The sequence below is a fragment of the Linepithema humile genome, chromosome 2 (assembly GCF_040581485.1).
Source record: "Linepithema humile isolate Giens D197 chromosome 2, Lhum_UNIL_v1.0, whole genome shotgun sequence".
Taxonomy (NCBI): Eukaryota; Metazoa; Arthropoda; class Insecta; order Hymenoptera; family Formicidae; genus Linepithema; species Linepithema humile.
Genome location: NC_090129.1, coordinates 6,321,379 through 6,339,748, shown reverse-complemented (window position 1 = coordinate 6,339,748; position 18,370 = coordinate 6,321,379). Strand labels below are relative to the sequence as shown.

The 18,370-nt window shown below is 37.0% G+C and overlaps 2 protein-coding genes across 15 annotated transcripts in view; both read right to left on the bottom strand.

Annotated features, from left to right (window-relative positions):
• Positions 1–18,370, bottom strand: part of LOC105678710 (cyclic nucleotide-gated channel alpha-3) — a 159,970-nt gene that overhangs the window by 40,276 nt on the left and 101,324 nt on the right. The window lies entirely within an intron of this gene.
• On the bottom strand, positions 1,243–16,895 carry LOC136997758 (uncharacterized). 2 transcript variants are annotated; one of them, XM_067348972.1, is made up of 6 exons: positions 12,042–16,895; positions 11,023–11,133; positions 10,716–10,948; positions 10,158–10,603; positions 9,113–9,638; positions 8,478–8,617 (listed from the first exon to the last, which is right to left on the bottom strand). In XM_067348972.1, exons 3-4 carry the CDS (start codon positions 10,801–10,803, stop codon positions 10,242–10,244), a joined length of 450 nt encoding a protein of 149 aa, XP_067205073.1. In that variant the 5' UTR covers positions 10,804–10,948; positions 11,023–11,133; positions 12,042–16,895; the 3' UTR covers positions 8,478–8,617; positions 9,113–9,638; positions 10,158–10,241. The 2 variants fall into 2 exon arrangements, with proteins under 2 accessions (XP_067205072.1, XP_067205073.1); XM_067348971.1 differs by lacking the exons at positions 10,158–10,603; positions 10,716–10,948; positions 11,023–11,133; positions 12,042–16,895 and adding an exon at positions 1,243–8,139 and having other exon boundaries at positions 8,453–8,617; positions 9,113–9,635.

The following is an 18,370-nucleotide window of genomic DNA, read 5'->3' as shown; positions in this document are numbered from 1 at the left end:
TATTTTCAATTTCTATATATTAAGTGCAAAATATTGCTACCTAATAAATTATTAGATTATTATTTTAACAAAACGAAATCAAAACTTGATCGCAACATCGGAATTATTTGGCAAACAATGCTGATTATTATTTAATTTTTTTTTTAAAGAAAAAATTATAAATTTAATTGTTTTGAACATTTTTTACGTTTCTCTTTTCACATTTGTCTTATCAAGCGTATGTAAAATTTTGCAGTTTGCAAGAATGAATAAGCAAAAAATTGATGTAGCGCTGCAAGTTTAATCATCAATAGAACGAGTATCTCCGATTCTTTCCGGCAGCATCCACATTAACCGCGATTTTGACGATGAACGGGGAACATCGCTGTCGACAATTTCCTCCTCGTTATTCGCAGGGGCACAGAAATCTTAATTGAGCCTTAAAAGAGAACAGAGAAGATAGAGATAGAGGCAGAGACCGAGAGAGAGGGAAAACGATAGCGAGGCGAGGGTGGTTAACGGCGCGCGATTCCTGTTTCCGTATTACCTATGCAGACACATTTAAGCGCTCCATTCCCGCAGGATCACATTGAATTTCCCACACGACCGATTGGAAATGCAACATAGAGGCGGCATAGCGCAGAGGCGCGAGATGGAAATTCAAGGATGACCGAAACGCACGCGCACGAACTCGATCAGCATTCTCGCTTAAAATAAATTTAGGGATTTTCCTGTCTCATACAAACGAAAATACGGGATTGGAGAGCGAAGAGAGAAGAGAAAAAGAAAGAGAAATAAATGAAGAGTGATGCGATCGAGAGAGCTAGGCCGGAAAGTATCTCTCACGATCTCTCGTCAGAATTGGCTACCAAAATAGCTGTATTGCGACTTTTTTATACGGCTGCGAAGCAAGGATAATGCAGGAGCAATTTCTTTGAATGGATATATCGCGGAATGAAATTTGATCGAGTGGTGCGCTGCGTGGTGCTCCATCCTCATGTGGAAATCGAAGATCAAATGTGGCTTATGCTTTGGGATTTATTTATGCGCGTCATACCAAAGCGAAATACGCGAAAGATCGAAAACCTATCCAATAATCGAATTACAGATTTATATCAAATCTTTTTTTTTGAATCGCAATTACCTATGTTTACATTTTTATAAAAAAGAATAGAACAACACGGCGAGAAAAATATCTTTCTCCGTCGTTTATCCTTGCAATTTAATACGCTGACAGTTACGAATCTTGCATACTCGTATGTAAAAAAAAAAAAAAAAAAAAAAAAAAAAAAAAAACGAAAACTCCGTCTGCGAAATAAAATTGCAAACTTACTTCAATATTTCAACGTATGACAAGGTGCGCGATTACAAGACGCATACGATAAGACTTATAAAAGCGGGATAACGAGATAGCACGGAACGATATAACGCAGGGATGAACGTCCGAGAGATGAATGTGGAACAAATACCTCTTTAAGCGGAGAAAATAGGACTATAATCCTATTTTCATAAGGATTTACCTCGCCGAGAAACCGCGAAGAAAAAGAAAACGCGTAATCCGCAAGTTCCCCGTAGATCCGCCCGCCGATGACTGCATCGGCGAGAATTCACGCTCGGCCCACGGGGAGATATATCGCGGAACGCCCCCCTGCTCGCCATCACGGGATCTGGAATCTCGAGGGAGATTCAAAATTCGCTCGGTCTCAATTTTATGTGACGACGGTGCGGCGCTGCTCATCGAACGGGGATTTTTGGAGATACTGCGCACCGCATGCTGAGCGTTCTTTCGCGAATGTCCCGGATAAAATATCGCTACCGTAAGCGAAAATTGTTTCGTAACTATGACAGGAACTTTCAATTGCAAACACGTCATTGCAGTTGAACCTATTTTGTATTTTTTTTTTAATTATTTTTAACTGTGTAAAAAATGTTTATTTAGTTCCGTAAAATTGTTCTCTCGACTTTCGCGCAAAATTAACCTGCGTAAGTTTCAGCGGGAATGTTGCACAAAATTTGGAAAAAGAAAAAAAAACTATAAAAATGCGCGATAAATATTGACATCGATGCAGATATTAAAAAAGTTAAAAAGTTTAAAATATAAAAAATAATCCGCGAAAATTTAACAAATTAAAAAGTATGAAAGAATTAAAGATCCTGTTTTCTCAAAAATCAAGAAACAATAGTTTTAAATTATTATAAAATAATGTTTCTCTGAAAAAAAACATAACGTTTTCAAAAATATTATTGCCTTAAAATATATTTAAAAAATTTTTTTAAACTTTTGTGCTTCTTTATTGTAATATTGTTAATTTCGGAATTTTTCCGAACATGCTATGTATGCAACATATGCAATGGAAGTAAAACATTTCGTTGTCGCTGACGTAACGAGTAAACGTCAATCTCGGTAAACCTATAAATCAGTTTCCACAATTTTGAATTGAAAATATCTTTAGACCGTAAAAAAGTTTAGCGCACTTCCAATATCTTTTTTACTTTTGGAATATCTTGGAATTATTAAATTTTGAAATTACTGAAACTAATAGTAAAAAATTTGCAATAAATTCACATAAATTTACACAACAAAAAAATATGTTTAATTTCTGTTCCGTAATATAGAAAAGCGCGCGATTTGGGTACCATTGTTTTACATATGACAGACATGCGGTTACGGAATAATTATAAGCCGGGATTTGTCCATACTCGTTTTGCGGATAAAATCGTGAATCATCTGTAATCGCTCATTACGCTGGTAATAAAAACAACATACGTTATCGGTCGCGGTATCGCGATATCGCGAGTGGTTATAATTATAATAGTGCTACAGCCGTGTGACGCAATTGCAACAATTTTCAGCCGATTTAATCAGATATTCCGTTTCATATGCTCGTATATATATGCCCGTGCTTCAATATATACATATAAATGCTTGCATAATATAGAGGCCGTAGTGCTCGCCGTAATTATATATTTATTGTATTATATACTTATATATGCATATATATGTGTGGTAAATATTATTTATATATATATATATATATATGTGGTAAATATTTAAAGAGAGTTTACTTCACAAAAATAAAATCTCCCAACTTTAACATGTATATCAGGTATCCGATATCAACATCGGTTTCGAGAGCAGGCACAAGCAGGAGTTTCCGGAAATCCCAACAAGGCAACTTGTGCTACGATATTATCGCAGCTGATCCCTGGGGCGAGATATATCTCGAAATATTCGTATGTCGATCGAGCTTAGTTGAATCCATATTTTTTAGAAGTTATGTTTTCAATGGAAATTTCGCCATTTAACGTAGCTGTAGCTTTTTATTGTGTGACACAGAAAATATTATGTATGTGTCGCAGTTCGTTAAATCGCGAATATGCAAAGAGAGAATGGAAGTTTTAAGTGCACCGACGCTGCAGTTGCATCTTTATCATTGCTAAGTAGCACTTTTCATGATAAGAGAAATTTATACTTTTTTTAACGATTTAAATAAACGTTGAAATTATGATGATAATATGAGATTAATTATTCGTTATTTAATAATAACGGAGTTTTTAATATATTTAACTCAATACACAAAGATATATTTATATAATTGGCTTATTAATAAAAAAATAGCTAAAGTTAAATTAAAAAGTTAAAGAATATACTCATAATTATCAAATTTACGAAATGTTCATACGAGATCGCACTTTAATTTATTTTATTAAGTTATTCGTTGAAAAATTGTGATGTATTAAAACAGTTATTAAATAACATTATCGATATTCTATCTAGTTTCGTATGCTACATTTTTAACAGCATATTCTCCCATTTATGCTTTTTTCAATAATGATAGATGAAACGTTCGTTCCATACGAATAAAAAAATATAAAAAATATTTTATGTCTCTTTAAATATGAAAAAAGCCAGGTTGACTAGGTTGACTATATTAAACACGATATATGCGAGAAATACATACCACATATGTCGTATTTATATTCGAGAAACCTGCTGACTATCGTACATCGAAGAAACCGCTGTGTTGCGAATTTTATATTTGCGCAGAGCATCAGCCTGTTCATTTTTAAGCGCATCCCGAGTGGGGCAACATGGTTGTTTCGATGGGAATTCTCGAGTGAGAGTTGCCATGAAAGGAGGATTATGACGTTACCGAGATTGCCGGACTGTGCAAGGATTACACGTCGTCTGCGCGAAAGTAAGAGGTGTTTGTTCGTTTTCGCGGAGTTCCTTTCTCAAAACAAACTCCAATCTTTTCAACCACGCAGAGAGTCGCTTCCCGGTCATAAATCGCATCCCGCAATAAATGGTGCATTGAGATAAATCCGGGATAACTCAGTTTTTCTGGCGCGGTCGACGCGTCGTTTTACCGTACTAGAATTTTCATCTGTACACGAGCAGCGTACAGATTTCTGCAATAAATATTTCCCTTTTCTTAGAACTGATCGTAGAATTGTAAAGAGCATCGTGGGCGACCGACTAAAAAATTCATCAATACGCAAAGTCGTTCGAATCGAACCATCGGTGCGATTTAAAGAGCTGCATGCACGTCGATAGCGAGCTAAAGGCTTTCAGGGATTGCTACGCGGTCGCGGAAGCAAATACTCCGACCGTCACTACTGCTGATGCATACTGATGTCTCACCAGTGCGCGAGGACCGCTACTTTCCACAGTGAAAACAATCGGCCTGACCCCACCACTAAATCCCCATTGTGGGGACTATCGTTGATTTATCATTCAAATATCGGTGACGCACACATACACGAGCAGATGGCAGTTGTTTCAGCTGTGACCACTTTATAGCCATTATTCTTTGGGGCACTTCATTTTATACAGGACGTACAGTTTATTTAAAATCGTCACGCGATTTGCACAAATTCCACATTTCAAATTTATGGAATTAAAGTGAGAGCATTTAATAATACGTGATGCCTGTAGGACATGATTCTCCATATGTTCCATAAGTTACCGCATACATTTGCTTCTCCAATATCTCCGTGTTCGCGCTCGAACAACCGAATAAAGCGGTAATATTACGTATTACTGCAGCTACCATCCGGCTATGTTTCGGGTATCAAAGCGACTTGGGTTTGCAAACTTGCGTGTTTGAGTTTGTACGCCTGTATGTGCGATGAGAATACAGATGTGTGTATTAAATGATCGATATAAAAGCAGATTACGCAAAATTTTCCCCTACGTGTATAAAAGTGGAAAATAATAATGTTAACATATCTGTATTATTGAGATAAATATGAATCAAACAATTATAAAATTGTTCTCGGTCTCCAGATATATTGTATGTACATATAGGATGACACAATATTTGTGATTGCAATTTTAATAATAAATGTTTTAACAGATTGCATGGAAAATATCAAAGTGTTAATAATTTTCAAATTATAGACAGCAAACAATAAAGGTTTTTTTTCCTTGCTGCAACATAATACAGCTATTCATGCAACTGTATCATTCAAGTACTGTCAAACTATAGATAAAGTGTTTAACGATGATAGCAATCTTTGACACAATTTTGTTTGTAACAATCGTAATATAAAGCATAACCATATCAAGATTGCAAAGCATTGATGGATGCTGTGTAATAAAATATCAGCAAGCTCGATATGTACATTTTGCAGTGAATTCTGCTTATACTAGAACGTAAAACGATTATATACTCATAAAAAATTTCTCGTTTGAATTTTATCTGACTAGTTTTCATTGTTCCACGTACGCATTGTTGTCTGAAACATATTACATCTCGTAAGCTGATAAGTATTTCACTTGCAATAACCTGATATAATCTTTTGCACAATTTAGATTAATTCAAAAAGTATCCATATATTTCATTAAAAAATAAAACGTATATCTACGTATAATAAAATTTACATTTAAATTATAAGAAGATAAGTTGAGAGACACGAGAATATAACACAACACATATCAATTAATAATTTCTATATATTACGAAATAATTTAAAGTGTTATTAAGGAGGATTTCTACTTTTTAGACGGCCAAAAAATAGGTAATTTTTAGTAACTTTTTTAAGGAAATAAAAAGAGATATTAAAGTACTGACTTTTTGCATTAAATATATTGTAGTTTGCGCACGGATTTTGTCTCTATGCTTCGCTCCATTCAATAGCGTGCAATTCCGAGAATTTTTCGAATTTCGAAAAATCCTTTTGCACACATATTTTAAATACATAAAAGATTCAGAAAATGCAAAAAAAATCGATTTTTTGAAACCTCCAAACTAGAAAATTCCCTTAAATTAATTAGAGATTTCTCATTTATTTTTGTTTCATATAAAGTTATGGTTATTCTGCTTGTACCACCAATAACTAGTTTATTCACCAGATGAAAAAGATGTAAGCAAGAATGTCACACATTTTACACGTCGGCGGGCTTGATCAAGTATTGAGAAACCCGCAAACATGCATTTACACGAAAAGTGTCATCGCAGACGCTGTAATCTAATAATTCAGGATGGTAGCTCTCGCCACGGCAGAAATTGCAATTTAACCCAATCCGCGGGAGCCTAAGTGGTAATTTCAAATCCAAATGCGCCGTCTATTTCGTCCGTCGTGAGCTCGCCACGAGGCTAAAATATAGAAATACACGCCAATATGTACGCGATAGTTTCTCTACGTTTCCGGCATCTCGTTGATTGAAAGCGGCAGGTTTTAATATCGAACGAGAATTTTAATATCTGCGATTCTTATATCTTCGGTGGTTGAAAAAAAAATTCGAGAATATTGAAATATTTTTTGCGATTGCGATTATATCGCAAGAGGAAGCATCTACAGAATGATAATATCACACATAAACGTGCGTGTAAATATTGTACTACACTGTCTGAGGCTGATATAGAGAATACAAATTGGATTGATTCGAATTTCAAGGATTCCAAGAGGCGCACTCGAATCCTCGACATTGCCTCTCTTCTTTGTGATAACGATATTACACATGTATGATAAAAGAAAAACTACACAGCGCCGTGTATCGGGATGAGGCCACTGCTACTTCACCTTGTCTCGCAATCTTACGAAATGGAAATGCAAATGGAAAAAGCACACCAAGAGCAGCGCTCTTTTTAATCAAAGAGCCACCGAGCCGTCTCTCCGTATCGCTTCAGCCCACATTACACGGGTAAAGTAATCCTTTATCCGCAAGAAAGCGGTCTCGACTCCTCGCAAAGTCGATTCCTTTTTCTCTTTGACGTTTTACATGCGGGTCTTACGGTAACACCTTTCACAAAAAGCTATAAAGTTGTTTTAATACTCGTTGCGAAGTAAGAAAAATGCGTCGCACTGAGTATCATATCGTGCGATATTAGCTATATATTCAAATGCTATGCTAATATCTTGTCGACAAAAACGTTCTCTTTTATACCGAGAAAAGTGACAGCGTGTACTACACACAGCGATAAATCCGATCACGAAGTCTATTGCAAACGTTCGGAACATATTTTCAAATATAATTCTGAGTTCAGATGTGTAGGGGCAAGATTTACTGCGACACAATATCTTTTTATGTCTTAGAGGGAGAAAGAGAAAGAGAGAGAGACAGACAAAGGAGAGATAAGATTATACGTGTATATCATGCAACGAGCTAAGGGACCGTCGCTCTCTGTCAGAGCATGCCAGAAATTTAATTAATTCCTGAAAAGTAGGCGACGTCGACCAACAAATTGATTAAATCATTTTTATTTAGAAATTCGCAGAAGTGTTAAGAAATCAACATCGGTGTCATAATGCTTAAACATAGCAATAAAAGATTTAATGCAGCTAAAAAAATTCTAAAATCTAGGAAAAGATAGTAATAAAATATTGTAAAAAACTAATTTTTTCCTGTAAAGCGAAATTTTATAACCAATTATTATTCATTATTATGATATTTCATTAACTGCTTCTAATATTAGATGCATTTAATATTAAAGGAAAATTATTGGCAGTAAATTCTTAATATTTCCCGTTGTTTAAATAGTTTCGCATTTCGCGCAACTCGGTAGCTTTCGCAAGATACGTATTGTATCATCTTTGGATTAGTTAATTAAATATGGAACAAAGTGGGTGGGCTGCTCAAGTTGTATACCACGTACACGTAGAGCACGAAAACTGCGGCAAACGTGGCCAATGTAAATACGGCTGTTTGGTATCCTGTGAACGAAGAGAAAATACTGCGGTAAGAGAAAAAGTTGCGTTACAGGACCCGTATTTAACGGATCAATGTAATTATATGTAAATCCATCTATCAATCCGATATGAATTCTCCATCAATAAACACATGCGAGTTATAATTTTTCGCTTTCACGTGCGTTAACAATGGAAATGTGTTTGATATTATTTTCTCATATAAAAATTCTTTCTCTTTTCGCATCAATCTACTATTCTGACATGTAAATAATATCCGTTCAATCGCGAGATATTTGATTACGACAAAATATTCCGAAATTGATGTTCACGATCTCACTTTCGTTTTTCTCCTCGTCAAGCTCGCATCCTTCGTCGATGACTGACTCCGCCGAGCCGTCCCCTTGCGTATCTTCAATCGCAGTCCATAACGAGGAGTTTTCCACGCCATCTGGCATTTCTGATTTTATCGTCTCGGAATCGACAGTCTGATGCGCGACTGATTCTGCAGAAACATACGGAACATTTCAAACGACTCGCCTCCTTCATATCGTTCAATTCTAGTGCCAGCGTAAATTTACCATCAAAATTGATTGTGCGCGATCGATTCGATCAATTGCCAACCACAGATTGCTATCAGAATTCACGTTACGCATAGTGCGATTTTTATTTGCAACAAATTTTTGTTATATCTTGCATTTGATGATATGCGCTATTTTATGTTTTAACAATTTTCAAGATGCAATTAAATATTATTTGCTGCTTGACTTGCGACTTTCAATTAAAATCAAAGAAGATAATGTATGTCACTAATGGATATCCCAACCCTATACTCAATCTTGCTCCCCAACTAACTCACACTCCTCGAAACTGCGGTCGATTACACGAGCGTTCAACATCCAAAGTCGCCTAGCAAGTAATCAATAAATGGAACGCGCTTGACCCGCGAGGATCTTTCAGAAATTGAGATATTTCGGTATCGCAGTCGACTTGACTTTACCTTCGTCCTCCATCATGCCGGTAATCAAAACAATCAGGGGAGGGCAATCATTTGCGTGCTTTTCATTGGGATGTAGCTTCTCGATATTACCGCTTACGTCAATCGAAACCGCCGTCGTCGTCGTCGTCGAGTTATTGTTAGTTGGAAGATCTCCGTCCTGATCTCCTCATCGCAATATAATGGCGTGGAAGACAGCGGAAGTTTGTTCAGGACGAGTTTGGCGAGTGACTTGGTGCGTCCCTCTTCGTTCCTTTTCTATTTCTCTCCGCTCTTGTGATGGGGAGACGGGGAAGCGACCCAGAATTCCCAATTGGGATGCCCTTAATTACTCGAGTAGTTGGCAAATTTACCCTAGCGACTCGACGCTCTCCCCCTTTAATCCGTCGTTAAGTAAAGAGGGTATTTCTTTTCGTATCTGCTTGTTTTTTGCGAAGGCTCGAAACCGGTTGGAATCGGCTTCACGTGGATCGAATCGGCTTCGGACGAGGATGTAATTAGGGCCACGGACGAAGTAAAACGATACCGGCTACAGAAACGGAGATGCGAGATAAAAAAAACAGCTTGCTTTCGCGAGCTACGACGAAGGCAAGCAGTTGAAGCAACCTAAGTTCATGTTCCAATTAGAAAGTTGAAGGAAAGTAGAAGAACTTTTGAAGAGAAAAGAAAATTATATTCATTGTTCATCGCGCGTCCTACTTTCCTATTTCTTCAAAAATCCCCAAAATACTTTTCAGAAGTCAATTTCTAATTATTCTAATGATTACATAAGTATAATATCCAATATACATATATTGGAAAGTAAATGCCAAATTTACTTGAGAAAAATGCATTCAAAAGTTGTCGCAAATTGATCAAAGAAATACTTGATGCACAAGAAATATAAAGTGATACGTTCTTTTTCGAAAAAATATGTCAAACGCAATTAAGAAATCGTAACTCAGTTAATAGCTCGTTAAACTGTCAAAAAAAAAAGATATTAAAGCAAACGACGTTATCCGTGACGGGAAAGCTTCCATTGTCTTTTTGCTATATCGAAGAACCTTACTTGGCCGCCTCCGGCTATCGAAGCGCGGAGAATACCAAATTAGCGTTAAACGTTGATTTTCGCTCGGGCTTTTTGTTGAGAGCTTCAGACCCCGTCTTGACTCCTGCGAAGCTCCGTATCTGGGATTTTCCGAGCTGCGCGCTGATTCTCGGTTCTTGTTTCCTCGCCGTCGACCGATAATTCTGAAACGCCAGCTTGTTGGGCCTGGACAATTGTCTCGGGAGCCGTCGTCGTTGCTTGCGGGATTTCCACGCTATCCTTCTGCGCAACTGCAATTGGATCCTCGAGTGCGGCAGCTGCTGCTCGCTCACCCAGATGTTTATTTCCGGCTGCGTGACGCGCTACGTCGTCAGGATTTCCGGGCAAATCCGAGGTCACGCTTGATAAAACCGCCGCTTCTGCAATCTTGCGCGGATCGGTGCTTTTCTCTTGTTTATGTGGGTTTTCTAGTTTCATGATAACAATAGTTGTATGGTTTGATTCGTTCTAACGTCATGGGAAATAATATCTTCATCGATAAGTATTGCTTTTGTAGAATTAAATCACAATGTAACAAACCTGTAGCACGTTCAGCAGCGAGTTGTCTGGATTTTAGAAATGCATCTCTTTTGCAATTGTCCTCTTTGGTGCATCCAATAATGGGCATTGTTTGTTCAGTTTTGCTTTTTATTCTAATAATTTTCTTCTAAAATTATTGGAAAAAAATATTTTCCCAGTACTTTATTTCTCATAAATTTATGTTGTAGAGCGTGTAACGACAATTATTTGTTTGCCTTGAGATGTAGTGTTTTCTGTTAAAAGAATTTAATGTTGATTGAACCTTCTTATTTTTCACATTACTGACTGATAATGTCAATTTTTAAACCTGTTTGCTTTTACAACATTGTTCTTTTCTAGTCTTCTTGGACGTCATCGATTCTTCGATGCTTTTACAATCTCTGCGATGATCGCAACCTTTCGGCAGTTTCTCGACTGCCTTAACGTGAACAAAAATAAACGCAGTAGAATATTCGTTATATATAATATTCTTCCAATGCCAATATATCCAAATTAAGCTATATGCGCGAGATTTAACTGTGCTTGCAAAAGCAAAAGATAACGAGACTCCAATCCGTAGATAATAAAGCCGATTTGTCAAAGTTGCAATCTAGATTTTGTTACCTAACTCTTGGAATTAATATTATGTAATATTACATACAGCTATAAAATTTTTTATTTTTTATAATGCAAAATGTAAAACATGTAGAATACTTAGCGTTCAAAATTGAACGTTAGTAAATTTCAGATAATAATTAGATTATTTATCCGATAATTACGTATTAATTACGAATTAAAAAGTATTGTAATTGAAAATATATAAAGTTACAAAATGACTTAGCAAACCATGATTTAGCGAAAGATTCGGAAACAATCAATGCTATTGCTGACAATGAGATAGATCTCAGAAAGCTTCCGTCAAATGTAAAGGAATTAGCCACACGTTTATTTTTTCACGCTCGAAAGTAAGAGAGACACGAAAGAGAAAGATTTCGGTCGTTACGCACGATTAATGTCGAATCTTCCGTCAAGTCGGAATTGCGGCAGTCAGGATCGCAAGCAAAACTCTCGAGTACGCCCTTAGCATGTACTTCGGACGGAACGAGTTCCGGCGCAGGTGAGGGTCCTCCGGTCGTTTTACGGATCGCCTCTTCCCGTTCCGTCATGTCGAATGCGCGATTTTTATCGTAAAAGCGCTCCTGGTTCTGCCTTCAATCCCGGCACGACCTCTTTTGCGGGAAAGATCGAAAAGTTTCGAGTGGGCCGCGGACATTTCACGTTTCATTCGCATTAAAAACACGTTCGAAAAAATATTTCGAGAAGTTTTGTGTATTATATAATGCTTACTCTATTATTTTACGGGCCGCTACATCAAGGCAATTAGTGACAGTCGTGTGACGTGTTTGTTTTCTTTCCAGTTTTTCACGTATGAAAATTCTACTTCACGAAATTAGCGGAACTTCACGAAGTTGCGGATTTTCTTCAATAAATATTCATACTATTAGTAGTTGAATAATTTTCATTTTTAACGTAAATAATTTGATATTTTATACACTTGGAAAGAATTTAATAAATTTTCAGGACAGAATCGTGAAGGCAGCTAACGCTTTTCCTTTGGTTAGTAATTTTCGTCTTTGTTTAAATTACAAGTTTCAATTAAGACGTATATATAAATATGGTATATATGTATATATATATATATATATAAAGTACACGACTTCCATTCTCCTCGTGCATTTAGCGTTGATTATAATTTCGAAATTTATTAATCTAATATAAATACCGCATTTAATTTAAACTTGAAGTAGAAATTAGACTGCGACGAGTATTTAGCGCTAATTATGCGGCTAGAATCTGTGTAGAGATACCATCGAAAAGATAATACTGTTATAATTTGTACAAATTGTAAGTTACTTTCTATTTCCGTGTCGTATAATAGGAAACGAGGTCGCCGGAAATCTAATATAATTCATTAATTAATGCAATTTGATTTGCATTTGTGAAATGTTCAAAGTTAACGATCTGCAGCTTGGTGCATGTAGGACGTAATCAATCGATGCACGCTAGAATGCTTCAGTCATTGAACGATCGAAACTGCCATCTATATATGGCAAAACATGCGCGCGCGTCCATTGCGCGACCACAATCGATTAATCGTTAATTAATTAACTATTGCCATTTCGACCGCTCGGACGGAATAACGCGTGAGATAATCGTTACGGCTTTGCGTCCGCAACGATTCGATCGGCAATGATTCTGCAACTATTCTGCAAATTACAGCTAAATTTAATCGTTACAATTGTTGCATGCATCGTCGATTCGTCAAAAACATTTTTATTACAATCGTGTTATTAATTTTACGGTAACAATGTATATCTTTCAATGAAACAATATAAAATAATTATGAATATTCCTACAATTTGGCATAATGAGTATAAAGATTAATAAATTTAATTTTACTTCCACTATACTGATGAATCGTAATATTATAATACTCATTACGATTGAACGTGCGTTTCAAGAGCCAACCTAGTTGCGTGCGCTAACCATGTTTAATGAAATATATAATTACTTGATTCATTACAATTAGTAAATTACATTCCGGAGAAATTACGTCTTTAGAGAGCTAACGTTAGCGGATCTCATAATCGTCCTCACAAGAAGATATCACAGAATATACTCCCACTACTGTCGGACAGTTGGGAGTTGAAATTACGCACTGTACAATATGCAGCTTTTATTTTAATCAGACAGAAAAATTAGTCTGCTCTCTCTTTCTCATTTTTAAATATATATTTCCGGGAAAATGATTTTGCAAAATGGAAATTACGCTGGTTTTATCAAACGTATCATTCTTTCATTTGCCGATCGTAGGACCTTGTCCCGCATCAAAGGAAACCTTGTCTATCCATTTAGCTCTGGCTTTGTGAACGCCGATACTCTCTGGCCTCGTTAACATCATTAATAAAAAAAAAAATAAAGTAAAAAAGCGATCGTTCGGATCGTTATTAACCCTGACATGCACGGGTATGTTATTACAACGCAATTTACACAATCGGTGCCCGACAGACCTCTATAAATATGCATTATACGAAAAAATGTTTTTCCTTTTAGAGATTTTTTTCATTATAAAACAATTATCGACGAAATTATGAAAAAAAAGTATTTTAACATTAAAGAAGGCATATGGAAACACTTCCGCGCGACAGTCCAGCTCTTGCATATGTTTTTGCACATTTCTATTCATGATTTTTTTCCACACGGCGTGACGAAAACAATATCAATCTCGTAAAATGTCGTCGTTAAAATTGGCGGCTTTTGACCTCACGAAAAACATCGTCGCGTTTATAATCGCTTCGTTCGCATAAAGTTCATCCACCGTGAAACGAAACCCCCTCCAACCGTGTGTCGCATAGCGCGAATGTGCTAAAATCCGATGCAATTAACGTGCGCGACGAGTTTTGATGTCGTTTTCCAACCGGCCGCGTCAACCTGCGATTAACGTACCACGCAATTTGAAGCAATGCATTATCCTTAAGTATGCGCGCGCGAGACGTGTCGCGAAACACTCTCGGCAACGACGATTGCGCGATTTTACGAAATTAACGCGCAATTGCCGGCAGGGATTGCGCGATGAATGAGCTGCTCTTCATTTAAGCGGCACTTGCCGCTCGTTGGTGATATTTCGAGTATCTATAGCCTTGCTGCCTTTACGTAACGGAGATCCTCGACTAAGGACACTCAAATGCGAAGTGTTGTGCTCTAAATCGAGCTCGTCGGTGATTAATTTTACCTCTCGTTCGTTAACTTTTCCTCACAAACACTTTGTCATTAATATTATCCGTTTTTTCTTTAACAATGTCTGTGTTCAATTTATGTTCAACTTTAATATTTTATATAATTTTAACTCAAAGCGTTATCGTATTATAACGTAACAGGAAGGATGAGTCTACTCAACGTACAGCAACGCACGGTTCATGATCGGTCCTCGGATACATAGCTGTATCGAAGGAATTAATGAGGTTGTAGAGCCATAGTCCGCACAAAGGAATATTCATAAGCAGGACGTTGTATCACAGTGGCGCAATAAATGCTGAATTATCGGACGACACGGTATCGGAAAGGCCAAATCTCTCGGGTCATAAATGCGTTCATGCAGGACGTGTCGCAAATGCGGAAATACCGCTTGTAGCACAATATCCCGCTGTCGCATCTCAGGCATCGCATTAATGTAGAGGGTAACTCCTAGATAATTCTCCGTACACCGTGGACGATCCCTACGGTAACAAAATGAACGCGAGAACACTTCGCGCCCGGAGTGTATCGTTTATGTTCAGTTGCCACGCGACAAAACACGTCGACGCGTTGTCGCCGCGGAAATACTCGAGTCAAGTTTATGAATATATTTCGATTGAAAAGATTAAGGAATAAAAGTAGAAAAATATTTACAACATAAGAATAATGGCAAATTTTCTAAACAGCATCGAAACGGTCGTGTAAAAGAAAAAATTATTGCACAGTTTGTAAATCAATTCACAGATTATGCAACTTTTCTGAGTCAGAAAAAATTGTAGTTTTAATAAAAGCCGACAAAAGAGACTGTAATTTAGTGGTTTAGTTAATAGTTTTTTTTTTCGATCTTTTACGATTAAACTTTGTACAAGTTGTATTTCCATCGCAACCACAATATCGGTTAAATACTTTACAAACGCTACGTGCTTAGCAATCGCAACCTCGTGCAACAGTCGCCGTAAAGCCGGCGCGAATCCAATAAAGCCGTTGCCGTGGGTAGAGACCATCGGTGGCTTAACGATTACGAAGTATCGGCTACGTTTCTCTAAGCCGGTGTAATGACACTGCGACATTGCGGGGTGTCGCGCGGCGGCCGTCATATATTATTCAAACCAGTTTGCATGTCATGTAACACGGCCATTACGGCGCCGCGATACGGTTCCTCTTGGCGTCGACTCGTTCCAACTTTTTTCACGGTTCGACGCATCAAAGCTGACAACGGCTCTCACCGTGGGACACTCGGAGCTTATTTCCAACTTCTCCACGACTCGTGCGTTTTGAGCAAATGCAACTGAAACATCGCGAATCGCGACGCGCGGCTCAAGGATGGAACCAAGTTACATCTTCATCGTCTACCGTTGTAATTGAATTTTCGCACAACTCGGTTCTTTTAACCGCGGAAAACTGGCGGAATCTAGTTATCAGCAAGAGATAAAAATGTAATTTAGCGAATGAAATTTTCAGCGAAAGCGCGTAATACTTTTTGAAACCCGTTTTCAGCTTTTTCAAAAAGAGACTAGCCGAAATCATGGTTAAACGAGAACAATGTAATTTAAAACATTCACTTTACGCGTCACTCACTCATTTAGGCAAGCCGAAAATGCGAATTCATGTTGCATTGCGAAATCATCACGAAAATTCCACTGTTTCAGTTGGCGGAAAGTTCTAGACTCGAAATACTTTTTTATTCGTTATTTTTCCAAATTACTTTCTTCCGTGTAAAAAAATAAAAAAAAGTAATTTATATGGCTACATAAACATTTCTAGTGCAATAAAACGTCAAGATTGCTTCGAACGAGATCAAGTGTCGAAGAAGAAGTTCTTCGTTTTCTTTTCGCGGACCGATTTAATGTTTTACTTCAACCTCTTTCACATCTCTCGCGTCGTTCAAGGATCTCTACATTGTTGAACGACTGCCCAAGCTTTTGCGCTTCACACAAAAGCTCCTGTGTTATAACTGGAACTCTCACGAAAGTGATAAACGACGATGACGATGACAATGATGTCACAATAAATATATATGTGATCCACGTCACATATATATATATTAATTACTCACGGATGGACCGATGACACAATTACCGAGCTTTCGCAATTTCACCCCTAAAAGGGGTGTTAGACCTATAGCGCCATTAATTACTCTCTTTGGCAACACGAATTCAATGACGGCGTTAATTATATCTCTTCACGTGTCCGTGCAGTTGAAGACGTTTTAAAGCCACGAGCTTAACGCTTTCATTAAAAATTCAACATATAACAAACACCTTGTTGTCGCGAGCATCTTTTTCAAGTTTACCGAGCCGAGAAAAACTTTTTAAGAAAAAATGCAAAACAATGTGACAAAGTGAAACAAAATAAAACTTAATTTCTCGTTCGAAACAATCTTAATATTTTATTTCATCGAAGAAATTGTTTTGTAGTCTAATCTAAATAAAGATATAAATTAATATAAAAGCTTGCCGTTTTACTTTAAGCAGCAATGTAATGCACTTCATTATTCGCAGTCTTTCGGTAATAGCAAATTATTCTGGTCTAGCAATAGCCTCGCTTATGACCTCATCGTTTCAATTATCGATTCATCAATATACGTAGCGCGTCATAACATATTGCCGAGAAATACAAATTGTTTGCAGGAGAACAATACCGATATAATTTTGTGTATTGTGGCAATTCTGTCGTGCTTTAAACCCTTCGAAATCAAATTCAAAATATTCGCCACAGAGTTTTCTTTCGCGGTTCGCCTCAAACGCCATGTATGCACACTGTGTGTAAGTATCCCGTATTACGCTTCAGAGCTTGCAGTGTAAGTTTAAACGAAAACCTGTATATCCGCGCGCGTCGTGAAGTACCTCTGTGCCGAGCTATTGAATAACCGCAACTATAATTGCACGGATCACGTTTGACGCTCGCCGTGCAACCATATTTTCCATTCGCTACGCTTACACGATGTAATTCGCGTAAATCGATCGCGTCACGTTTGTTACGAGGTGCCACCGAACGTTGCCATTTGCTGATACAAGTAGCTGACAAAAGCGACGGGAAAACCTTTCTCTCAGCCTTCTCGCGCTGAAAATACATTCTCAAATGTTTAGTATGTTTTCTTTGAAGACTATACAAAATCCTTTATACAAGGAATGCTTCTAAGAATACCGCAACTTTCTTTCTACCACGCGCGGGCTCTTTGATAAAGAACACCTACAGTAACAAATCTATCTAGAAAATATATCGCGCACGGTGCTTGTAGCCGCTTTGTGGAACGTGTTCTAATATAGCTCATGGTTATCGATGGATTATTTTAATAAAGAAGCTTTGCGCGCGGCGCGCGCAGGAGCGTTCATAAAGCAGTTTGTCAAAAATTTGTCAATAAAGCCGCTACGTATACAAGCTTCCTGTAAAATTAATTATTTCTATAGTCTAATATTCTCTCGTTAAAAAAGAGATCACACACACATACATGTGAAAATATTTTACATTATAATAAAATTTGTAAATAAATAATAAAACTAGATTTTCAGCTAATTTTATTTCCTTGGATTTTATAAAATTTTATTTACTAAGATTGTGATATTAAAAACAACTATTTACAAATTTTAATATAAATTAATAAGTTTTAATATAAATGTGAGATGTAATAAAATTAAGAATTGTTATGCCATTTCTGAGTAAAAAATGTCGTGAAAGAAATATCGCGATGTATAGCATTCAATCGACTAAAAGTCAGCATTTTCATCTACCGACTTCGAAATCAAATTCAAGTCTCAAGAGCTTGCGGCGATTACTCAAAATATTTTTCAGATAGAAGACTTCCTTTCAATTTAGATACGCATAAGCGCTCTCTTCGAAGTACACGGAATTTAGTTTCAAAGCTTACGCTTTAGTCTAAA

Bases quoted from the DNA above. Each gene is read 5' to 3' on its own strand.
- LOC136997758 (XM_067348972.1), bottom strand. From the start codon at position 10,803: ATGCCCATTATTGGATGCACCAAAGAGGACAATTGCAAAAGAGATGCA. The intron at 10,604-10,715 runs GTTTGTTACATT...TCATGAAACTAG, and splicing joins CGCTGCTGAACGTGCTACAG to AAAACCCACATAAACAAGAG.